Here is a 12,070-nt window from a genome sequence, read left to right as displayed (position 1 = left end):
GCTATGTTCTGGAATAATTTGAGTAGAATTGGTGACAGCTCTTCCCTGAATGTTTGGTAGAACTCACCAATGAAGCCATCTAGGCCTGGACTTTTTTTGGTTGGGAGTCTGTCGATGACCTGACCAATTTCTTCTTTTGTTATGGGTCTGTTCAGGTTTTCTACTTTACTCTGTGTAAGTTTAGGTAGGCTGTGTTTTTCTAAAAATGTATCCATCTCTTCTAAGTTTTCCAATTTTTTGAAGTGCAACTCTTCATTCTGTTATTATCCTTTTGATTTCCTTTGGTTCCGTTGTGACATCGCCCATGTGGTTTCTAATGCGTGTTATTTGTGTCTTCTCCCTCTTTTTTTTGGTTAGGTTTGCCAATGGTCTGTCAATTTTGTTAATCCTTTCAAAGAAACAGCTTCTTCTCCTGTTGATTCTTTCTATAGTTTTTCTGTTTTGTATCTCATTTATTTCTGCTCTAATCTTTATTATTTCTTTTCTTTTCGTGGCTGTAGGTTCCTTCTGTTGGTCTCTTTCTAATTGTTGTGGATGCTGTGCTAATGTGTTAATTTTGGTTCTTTCTTCTTTTTTGGATGTGTGCGTTTATTGCAATAAATTGTCCTCTCAGCACTGCTTTCACTGTGTCCCAAAGATTTTGGACCACAATAGACCTGCCTCTCGATTAGCAGCAAAAGACACAGGAACGGAAAAGGGCACTGTTGTGTGGAGGGAGGGCTGATGAGGGAGCTGGAAAAGGACAGCACCACAGACTAAATCTATAGCTGCTGTCAAGTTGGTTCCAACTCATAGTTTCTGAGGAGCAGCTGGTCAGTTTGAACCACCGACCTTGTGGTTTAGTGGTCTTAGTGCTTATCCTACAGAGCCACAGCAGATTATAGTAAATCTCAGAAGGAAAGGAAGGCATAAAAGGTGTCGCCTCTCTGGCTCAGGTGGTTCCAGGAGGCTTCTTTGAAAGGACAGCATTTTAGTTGGGTCCTGGAGGGAGCAAAGAAGGGACCCACCAGGAAATGGGGAAGGCAGTGTGAGGAATACTTAAGGAACTGAGAAATCTGTGTGTCTGCAGAGAGACCGGGAGGAAGACAGGAAGCTGGGGAGAAAGGGGCAAACAGGAGCACTTTCTTACATTCCATTCCAAGTGATTAGGGAGCCATTGGGAAGCGTTAAGCAGGGAGCACATAGGCTCCAACTTCTTTCCCAAAGATGCTGGTGCTGCGGAGGGAGTGAGAATGAATACCGAGAGATCATTTATCACCAGGCAAGAGGAAGTAAGGGTGGAGCTGAACTGCTGGCAATGGGTGAAATCAAGCTGTGTGTTTTAGAGAGGACTGCCTCGCTGGAAGAAGAATCTAACAGCTGGGATAAGGGAGACAGAGTTACTGAATGTTTCTTGATTGAGCAACTGCAGGGATGGGTATGATGAGACTGAGAGGAACCATCTAGTGGTAAGGTCTGAAATATCCAGGAAACTTCCTAGAGAAGATGGCATGGTGTCTAGTACTCAGAGCCAGGTCTGGGTGGGTTGTAAGGGATGGGACTAGAGACTGAGCCCACCCAGTACAAGCGCTCCCTCCATCCCTCTGAGCATCATGAGGTTGGCCCCATGGCAACAACAAGCTTTCTCTTCAGTGGACTTCAGGTTTGGCAGGAAGGGGAACGATCACAAGAGGACAAAGCTGTCCAAAGCTTTTGAGTGTGTTTTGGGAAAACCCTGCTGTCTTTTTCATTCTTGCCCTCCACATTACACTGAGCATTTCAGCTGAACATGATTCCCCTTGGCTTCCTGCCCCAGGACAACAAGATTCCAGAAGGGCAGGTCCTGTTTTGCTCCCTGGTGACTGGGCCAGGACCGAGTGGAGTGAATCAGATTGTTGGTGGTGCCTGGAAAGCTTCCGATTTCAGGAGGCTGAAGAGATGGCAGGGTTTGTTCTTGGAAGCTGACCACTTCCCCTGGTGGTGCCTCTTCCTTTGGGGACATTTCTGTGTTAGCATCTGGCTTTCTTTCTTTTACGTAAAGGCAGGGAGAAGTTGACAGGAAAAGAAGGGAGAAGCAAGGCTTCTGCTTGGCTGTGCAGCCACAGGGTTGCAACTACCCCACTGGCTGCCTTTTTTCCAATTTGCAAGAAGCTCTGTGTGGGGTGTGAGGCCATAGGTAGAGCTAGGACAGTGGTCACTTTGGTGGAAATGGAGAGTTCCTAGAGAACCCAAGTTGTGTTCTCCGGACCCAGGCTCCTCCTTGGCAGCTGGGGGGGATGTGGTCAGGAGACCTCAGCTTCCCATGTGCTCCCCTTGCCTTACTATGTGGGATGTGGGTGTTGCTAAGTGAGGAAAGGTCTCTGTACGTTCAAGGCCAGTAATGAGTAAACTTGACCTAGCTTTGACCATCCCTGTTCCCTGCCTTGCAGGTGCGTGCCCCCGCCTCCACAGCTGGGTGGGCGCCATGTCCAGCTCTACTCCTTATTGGCGGCAGACCAAGGGGTCATTTGGGGTGGGGGAAGGGCAGGAAGGAAATTGTTAAACTCCGGTTTTCTGCATGTTTGCCCTGAGGTTGCTTACTGGGAAAACCCCATGACGTTGGAGCCATTTCTTTCTCTGTTAACACAGAGAAAAACAGAAGCTAAAATAAAGCTCCATCCGGAAACATCCCTGACAGCAGACACAAACAGCCTGCTGGCCTGGTTTAGTCATTAGCAGGCAGCTGCTGCCAGCGAGTAATAAGAGGAGGGGGTAGGTTGGTAAGTTGCACGTACACGTGTGTGTGAGAAGATTTCCCCCCCCTCCCCCGCCCCCCAAATGCACAGCAGCAGAGCACACTGGGGGCTGCTGAGTACCTGCTGGGAGTTTGGTCTCTAGCAGCTTACCTGAGAGTTAGAAATCACTTACTTCTCTGGTGGATTCGTTGAGTCTGGAGGGACACGTGAGCCTGGTGTGGTTCCTCAGGCCCATAAAGTATTAGAGTATCCCTTACAGGCCACCCCTCATGTGCTTGGGACCCCAGACTTGGTTGGCCCTCAGTCTTTTAGACCCAGTCTTCCCCCCACCCCCACCCCATCATTGTGAGGTTGGACCAGTAGCGTCTTCCATATACCCTGCAGCCTGCTCGGGCTGGAGGTGGGCCCTTGTGGGGATGGGCAGGGGAGCCCCACACATGTTCCTGCTTCAGTAGCGACTGACCTGGTGCTCGGTCCCTTTTCCAGCTCTGGAAATGAAGGGCACAGAGACGGTGTACAGTGAAATCCGGAAAGCTGACCCTGGTGAGTGAAGCTCCCTAACTCGCCCTACCTGCAGGGGGTGTGTGTCTCCCAAATCAACCAACAGTGGGTGTTGGGAGTAGGCAGGGCCAAAAGAGAGCCCCAACCACCTCTGACCTTGAGTTGTTGAGAAGCGTCAGGTCACCTAATGCTTACTGAGTGATGAAAAAGTGTTACATTCCCACAGCACTCTCTACTTACCCGAGTTCAATAATCCACAGCAATGGCCACACAGAACTCAGACACGGTACTTATTAGGAAGTGGGCAGTGGGCAGCTTACAATTCGGGGTGTGGAATGCCTAGGGCAGTCCTTCCAGCCAGGACAGCCTCTCCTCAGCAGGACCCACAGGCAGGCCTCTCTCCACTCAGGCAATGTTGCAACATTCTTTTCGTTTTTGTTGTTGTTAGGTGCCATCGAGTTGGTTCTGACTCATAGTGACCTTATGCACAACAGACCACAATAGCACCCAGTCCTGAACCCTCCTCACAAGCTCTTAAGGCTGAGTTCATTATTGCTCCCACTGTGTCAGTCCATCTCGTTGGGGGTCTTCATCGTTTTCACTGCTCCTCAACTTTTCCAAGCAGGATGTTCTTTCTTTTCTAGAGACAGGTCTCTCCTAATAGTGTGTTCAAAGTATGAGAAACAAAGTCTTCCCGTCCTCGGTTCTAAGGAACATTCTGATTATACTTCTGTTAAAAAACACAACAGAGTGGAAGTGTAGAGAATAAATCCGTTTCCATTCTACAATTCATACACATTTCCTCCCTTGCCTTCCACCCCGGTAACCATCATAGAATGGTTCTTTTATTAAGAAAACCTTTTCTTAGCTTTTGACAAACAATGTTTATTCTTTTGTGATTGATTTCACTCAGTGTAATGTCCTTCGGGTTCATCCATGTTATGAGGTGTTTCACAGATTCATCACTATTCTCCAACATTGTGTAGTATTCTACTGTATATCAAAGTTCAACATTCTTGTGTTGATGGGTACTTAGGCTGTCTCCCTCATTTTGCTATTGTGACTAGTGTGCTGCAGTGAACATGGATGTGGATATACCTACTTATGTCATGGCTCTTATGTCTTAAGGCTATCTACCAAGTAGAGAGACTATGAGGTGATACAGTATTTCTGTTTCCTTTTTGGGAAAGTGCCACACCATTTCCCACAATGTTTGCACCATTTTACAGTCCCACCAGCAGTGTAGGAGGGTCCCAGTCTCTCCACACTCTCACCAGTATTTGTTGTTTTCTGTTTTTTTAAAAAAAAACTTTGCTATTAATACTGGAAGGTGCTCTGGTAGCGTAGTGGTTATGAATCGGGCTACGAACCTCAAGGTTGGGAGTTCGAAACTACCAGCGATTCTGCAGGGGAAAAATGAGGCAGGTCTGCTCCTGTAAAAAAGTTACAGCCCCGGAAACCCTGTACAGGGTCGCTATGGGTCGGAATCGACTCGACAGCACTTAACAACAACAACAACAATTAATACTGGGGTAAGGAGCTCTGGTAGCGTAGTGGTTACAAATCAGGCTGCTAACCTCAGGGTCAGCAGTTCTAAACTACCAGCTGTTCTATGGGAGAAAGATGAGACTTTCTGCTCCCGTAAAGAATTACAGCCTTGGAAACCCTGTGCAGGGTCACTATGAGTTGAAACCAACTCCACGGCACATAACAACAACAACAACAATGGCTAATGATCTCGAGCATTTCTTCATGTTTGTTGGCTGGCCACCTGAATCTCTTCTTTGATGAGGTGTCTGCTCATGTCTTCTACCCATTCTTTAATTGTATTATTTGTTGTCTTCTTGTAGAGGTGTCTGACTGTATTTCTTCCAAGACAGATTTGTTTTATTCTTCTGGCTGTCCATGGTACTTTTCTCTTTTTTCAACTTTTATTGTGAATTGAGTGAAAGTTTACAGAACAGATCATCACCCCCATATCCAACAAATCATACACTGAGTGTCATTACAATGATTGCAATCCCATCTATGGACGTGGTACTTTCAATATTCTTCTACAGCACTGATAACTGTTGATAAATTGGATGCTGATAAATGCCCTCTGAGCTGCTGATAAGTGATCACAGGGCACACTACTCCATCATAAGATAAGCCTCAGCCTGAAGGCACTTGGCTCTAGCTCTCTAGCTCCCCGACTCTGCCAGCAAGCCTCCTGCCCAAAGTCTCTCAGCTTTACTTGCTCCGTGGGCTGTGAAGCCCAGCTCTCGGTCTTGGGCTCTGGCTGCTGCTCCTCTGCCACTCCTTTGGTGTCACATCTGGGTCCCTGGGTCGAGGATGTTCTATACCCAGGGATGTCGAGGTCAAAATGATGTGCTCCACTACTGGCTCTTCTTAAAGGTAGTACATTTCCCTTCTTGCTTCTGAGATGACTCATTTTATACCCAGCAGGATGGCAAAATTGACCAAACACAGTGAGCCCCATTAACAATCACTCACAACTGAATTATATAATCCAGCAATGTCTTTCCCTCACCTCCTCACCCAGACCCAGATCCATCAGGAAAAAGCTGTTTGGTGGGAGTTTGCAGCCTATGGCTAGAGGAGACATTAAGTAATTTACTATACCACAGTGCCTATTCCATGCCAGGCAAGCAGAACTTCATAAATTTGCTCCCAACTAGTGGGAAATTTCTCATCACTCAGGTCAGTAGGACTGGAAGGTTTTGGCACCACTGTGTGCTTATGGGAGGCACTCTCATACCCACCCCCACCAAGACACAGAATTGCCCACCTGGGACCTGCTAACTTGGACGCCAAGGGCTTAGAGATAGTGAAGTGCTTGGCTCTGAAGATATTCGGTAGTTACAGCCTTTCCAAGAGAAGACTGCTTTGGGTGGGGTGGGGTGGGGTGGGGGTGAGAATATGACATCGTTCCAATTTGTAGCCTTTCATTTCTACCCAGACCCAACTTCCGTCTCCATCATTCCATGTTTTCTCATTGAAGAGCTGCCCCAGGGGACTGACCACAGTGCCCAGGCAGACATGGAACTGGTGGTGCACCCAACAATGTCAGTTTTTGTAGCACTAGTGCATTTAATTTTGTTGAAATGAACCCACAAAGACTACTTTAAAATTCTGAAAATAAGTCAGTGATCCAAACACTGGATCCAAACAAAGGAGTAAACACTTTGGCAGAAATAGTAGCTTTGTGAATATCTTAGTACAATAAGATACAGTTAAGTGCCGTCAATTCGGTTCTGACTCACACCGACCCTGTATAGGGTTTCCAAGGCTTTAAATCTTTGCGGATGAGAGAAAGCTCTCCTGTGGGACAGCTAGAGTCCTCAAATCACTGACCTTGTGGTTCGCAGTCCGGTGCTTATCCTGTGGAGCCACCGCGTTCCCAATAAACACAGTAGTAGACCTATTCCAGTGATTCTTGGAAAGGGACCATTAAAACAGGCTGGGAAACTTCCACGGAGCTTGTTACTCCCTGGGGCCCAAAGACTGGCAACGGCAGTGGTCTCAGACCCCCTATGCCCACAGTGAGAATCTCCAGAATCTGAGCTGTGCTACCAGGTTCCCAGGTGACTCTGATGCCCACTAATGTTGGAAAAGCTGGGTAGCACAAGTGTTTGTGATCTGCAGTTAAACTAAAGGTTGGCAGTTCAAACCCACCCAGTGGCTTCATACAGGAAAACCTGGCAGTCTGTTTCCCTGAAGATTACAGCCAAATCTCTTCTGTTGCATGTTGATTTTGTTCCTCCCTACTTGCTAATGCTCTTTAGGTTTGGCGTATCCTTTCCTTTGTTCTAGAAGCTGCTTGTAGTGTTCTACATGATTAGCTCATTTAATTCCCCAAACAACCCTCTGATGGGGACTCTATCATTATTTCTGCTAAACAGGTGGGGAAGTGAGGTACAGAAGTCAAATCGCTTGTCTGTTCCTCAAGGTCACTTTAAGGGGCAGAACAGGGGTCTGGATCGGGGTCTCTGGCATGCATCTGTCTGCCTCGACATTTTCCATCTGTCTTGGTTTGGTTTCCATGTTGTCATCAGTTTAATTAGAGAAGTCAACTTTGGGAACTAAGAGTGACAAGTGACTGATCTGGGTGGTGGTGGGTGTTGCTGTATACTGTCAGTCAGTTCTAACCCATAGCGACCCAGTGTAGTGTTTCCAAGGCTGTAAATCATTACAGGAGCAGAAAGCCTTGTGGTTCACAGTCTAGTTGTGGTCCGGGGGACCCTGTAAATCATGGCACCTGTGGGACCTTTTGTCTCAGAAATCCTAGGCAGGTCTCTCAGGACTGGGTGGCTGGGATCACCCAGACATGCTGTGTGTGCATATGCCTGGGGCGGGTTAGAGAGGGGGCACATAGGCAAGGGAGCAGGCTGGGTATGCAGTGGGGTCTTGTCGGACCTTCCTTCTCCCCACCTTCCTTTCTCAGTTCCCTACCACTTTCCAGCAGGCAGCTCTTCAGGGCTATTTGGGGAAATAACCTCACAGGGTATGATTGTAGCTCTTACAAAGGAACACTGCTCCCCTCAATAAGGAAAAGGGCATCCATCGGCAAGCCTGGTTCAAGGAGCAACCCTAGGACAGTGGGAGCGGACGGGGCTCTGGTAGGGCCTGGACCCTGGAGCCATGGTTGGGGGCCTATCGACTGGGGCAGCAAGAGGCCCCTTATGGGAGTTGATCAGTGGTGGGAGGAATCTGTCTTCTGGGTCTTTGCCTTCTTGGCTTTAGATTGGAAGCTCTCTTTTTGTATCTGTTAAATGAGTACTTTCCCTTCCAACCATAACACAGAGAGAGTCTCAACATCCTTGCCTTTGAAAGTGAAAGTCAGCTGTCTGCGCCTTGGTCACTCCAGACCTACCCCTCTGCACATGTTGGAGGTTGGCGCCCTGAATTTGCTCCCTAATCTCTTTCAGTCAAACTGAATTCTGTACACACCTCACTTCCCCCTCAACTACAAGACCCCATAGGGTTTTTTTGCTCCTAACCCCGACCGAGATGTCCCTTCCAATCTGAGTCAGGTTGTGATCCTGCTCAGGGACCACCTCCCATGTTTCTGCTCTGTTTGTGCCGACCCAGAATCTAAACTGGATGGTTCTCTATACCAGAGAGGAGTCCCTGAGGGGCACACATGGTTATGCCCTTAACCAGTGATTGAAAGGTTGACAGTCCAGTCCACTCAGAGGCCTTCAGAAGAAAGCTGTCAATAAGCCTCTGAAAGGTCACAGTCTTGAAAACCCCACCCACCGAGCCCAGTTTGGCTCTGCAGCACATGAGTTGGATTTGACTCAAGGACAACTGGGAGGTTTTTTCAGTTGTAGCTGTTGTTTTGTTTTTCATCTTTTTATTGTGACTTGAGTGAAGGTTTACAGAGCAGATCATCAGTTTTACATTCAACAAATCATATACTTTGCTTCATTACATGGTTGTAATCCCCTCTATGTAACAACAGTTAACAGCATTGACCTCTAGTCACTGTGACTGTTTCATTCCGCCCTAGGTCTCCCACTACCTTCATCTTTCCTCTGCTCACCTCCCTCCTGTATATTAACCTGCCCTGGTGTGGTGCTGTGGGTTAATGTGCTGAAATTCAAAGTCAGTTTGAACCCCAAGGTCGGCAGTTCAAGCTCATCAGCTGCTCCTCAGAAATCCTATGCAGGGTCTATATGAGTCAGAACTGATTGGACAGAACTTAACAACAACCCTCTAGCCCATGAATAAGTTCACCTCCCCACCCCCCACCTCACTCCCCACCGCCATAACCATCATAGATTGGTTCTTTTATCAAGAAAACCTTTTAAAAACTTTCTTGCAATGTTGGTCTCATACAGTATATGTCCTTTTGTGATTGATTAATTTCACTCACCATAATGTCCTTCAGGTTTAACCATGTTATGAGGTGTTTCAAAGATTCATCACTACTCTTCAAAGCTTTGTAGAAATCCATTGTGTGTATGTACCAAAGTTTGTTTAACCATTTTTCTGTTGATAGGCTTTTAGGCTGTCTCCATCTTTTTGATATGTGTCTTGTAGATCCCATCTGCCACCCCCTGCCCTTACCCACTGAGGGCCACCACACTCTTTAGGGACACTCCGTACCAATTTTGCCCGGGTCAGAGGCATTTTACTAAGAACTGATGTCAAAATTAATGCCCAAGGGAGATATTGAAGGATCCTGTTTTCTTATCTATTCTGTCCTCTTTGTCTTGAAGGGTACATTTAATCCATTTCCATTCAGTGTGTATTTATCAATAGGTATGACTTGATTGCTGTCATTTGTGTGTGTGTGTGTGTTTGTGTGTTTTTGTGATGCTGCTGAAGTCTTGGTTCCACATAATTTTCTGTGCTGAGTTCATTTTTTTTGTGGGTTTTTTGTTTGTTGTTTTTATGCTCTCACTTCTGTTGTGTTAATGTTTATTAAATCTTTCTGGTTTTCTTTTTTTATTTTTATGTGCAGGTATATTCTTTTTCTTTGAGGTTAGAGGGCAACTGGTTTTTTACTTTCTGTACTGGGAACCTCATGAAAAACATTCTAAGCAGGAGATGGAGATTGAAGTTCTGGTCTCAGTTCTACCCTTAGTGAGTTATATGACCTTGTCTCCAACCCTCATGCCTCCCTTGGGCATTAGTTTTGACATCAGTCCTTAATAAAATACCAATGATTTGGGCAAAAAAGAATGAACAACTTCCAGTGTCCCTCAAGAGTGTGGTGGCCCTCAGTGGGTAAGGGCAGGTGAGTTGCTTACTTAGAATCTGGAATTGCCATGAAGGTCAGTTTAGACTCCAGAAAACTGATTCACTGCAACTGCTCTCCAGCAACAGCCAGCTTTAGAGATATGGAACAAGTAGTAGGCTTAGGTGTATCACTGAGGAGTCGGGGGCTGTGTGAGTGAACCTCAGTGTTTTCACCTGTAAAATGTGGAGGAAGTGGGTATCTCTTTTCAACTTCAGCATTCAACAATTCCCTCAAACTCATGTCCAAGTTTCCTATTCTGTTTGGAGTGTGTTGTTTTGTTGAGACACAGTAAAGCTAATTATAATGATACATATGGTGGTGGTTATGTGCCGTGGAATTGGTTCCGACTCATAGCGACCCTGTACAGGGTTTCCGAGGCTGTAAATCTTTACAGGAGCAGAAAGCTTCATCTGTCTCCTGTGGAATAGATGGTAGTTTCAAACTGCTGACCTTGAGGTTAGTAGTCTGATTTGTAACCACTACACTACCAGAGCAACTTGTTGTTGTGTTGTTATGTGCCGTGGAGTTGGTTCTGACCCATAGCGACCCTGAACAGGGTTTCCAAGACTGTAAATCTTTACGGGAGCAGAAAGCCTCATCTTTCTCCCACGGAGCAGCAAGTAGTTTCGAACTGCTGACCTTGCGGTTCACAGCCCGATTCATAACCACTACGCTACCAGAGCTCCTTACCAGAGCATCTTAAGGATATATATATATATATATAGTGAAGCAATTAACTCTTAGTCTAAAGTCTAAAGAGGAGACATCTCGATTTTTCAGCTTTTTCCCTTTTTAGCTGCAGGATGATTCCTTGCGACAACACATGTCTGTTAGGCAGGAAAGGAGTTCTCAGAGCTAGATAAAATTATGTAAGAAAGACACTGGCTTGAAAAAAGCCAAAGGAGAAAGGGAAACCAGCACTGGGGAAGTTAAAAGAGGCTGAGAAAGAGATTTTGCGTTTCAGCAGTCTTCTACTTTCTAAAGGGAAGGGAGAAACTGCTGATGATTTCAGTATAAAATTCTAGATTTGAAAATTTAGCATTTAGGGCTTAATTTTTTTTTTTCTTTCAAGTGGTTTACTTAAGGATTTGTAAACCCCAGTCAGAAATAGTACCCTTAGTACTGAATGAGTTAAGATATGGTTTACTAGAAATGGGAAGATTTGCCTGTTTTTATAACATGATGCTAAATTGGCTCGACAGCACTTAACAACAACAACAACAACAAATCAGAAAGAAGGCACCCACAAAACACCACGTTTGCCTCCGTTTAGATACAACGGTCACAACAAGCAAATCCATAGAAACAAAGGAGATGATTGTTGTTGCTGTTAAGTGTCATCGAGTAGCTTCCGACTCTTAGCAATCCTGTACAGGAGCAACTGTTGGGTTTGAACTGCCGACCTTGTAGTTCTCAGTCCAGTGCTGATCCCACAGCACCACCAGAGGCTTGAGGCATGGGGAGAGAGGAGGCTGCCCCACACAAGCCTCCACTGACAGCCAGGTGCTGACTGCCCATGAATCGAACCCAGGCCTCCTGCACTGCAGGCAAAAATTCAAAATGCTAACAGTGCCAAGATTGAGAAACCCTCAGAGGAGTTCATCTCCTGTAATTCCTCCAACAGGAAAGCCGGCATCCTGGGGGGTTTCAGCTCTCACTTGGCCTGTGGCCACCTTGGGTGATGTCCTGGAAAGAGGCACTGGCTCACCTCCCCAGTCTGTGTGTCTGCTCCCTTGTTTGGTCTCCCTCCCTGGGCCCTCCATCCTCTGCTTTCTCTTGCCTGAAGTCCAGACTTCCAGAACGTTTCTTATTGTTACTGTTGTTAAGTGCCATCGAGTAGACCCTGTATAGCGTTTCTAAGGAGTAGCTGGTGGGTCTGAACCTGTGGTTCACAGTCCAGTGCTTATTCTACAGTGCCATACCAGGACTCCACAGAGAAAACTAACAGAGGATGTTTCTTAAGGGGGCAGAAACTCTTGGCCCACACTCTGCCTCCCTGCCAACTAATAAACCAAGAAGGGCTGGGCTGGAGGCCGCAATGACAGGAAATGGTCATCAAGAAAGAAACAGAGGACAAGAGGCCTGTGCCAAGTCCTGTGGGGGG

General features: G+C 46.4%; 1 protein-coding gene across 1 annotated transcript in view; it reads left to right on the top strand.

Annotated features, from left to right (window-relative positions):
• PECAM1 (platelet/endothelial cell adhesion molecule 1) overlaps window positions 1-12,070 on the top strand; it is a 53,956-nt gene that overhangs the window by 35,027 nt on the left and 6,859 nt on the right. Inside the window, exon 14 of the mRNA XM_006833728.1 lies at window positions 3,201-3,257. Within this exon, the coding sequence (XP_006833791.1) occupies window positions 3,201-3,257 (57 nt within the window). The remainder of the gene's footprint in view (window positions 1-3,200; window positions 3,258-12,070) is intronic.

This window comes from Chrysochloris asiatica, unplaced genomic scaffold (assembly GCF_000296735.1).
Source record: "Chrysochloris asiatica unplaced genomic scaffold, ChrAsi1.0 scaffold00007, whole genome shotgun sequence".
Classification (NCBI taxonomy): domain Eukaryota; kingdom Metazoa; phylum Chordata; class Mammalia; order Afrosoricida; family Chrysochloridae; genus Chrysochloris; species Chrysochloris asiatica.
Note: the sequence above shows the minus strand (reverse complement) of the source record. Positions and strands in the feature narration are given on the sequence as shown.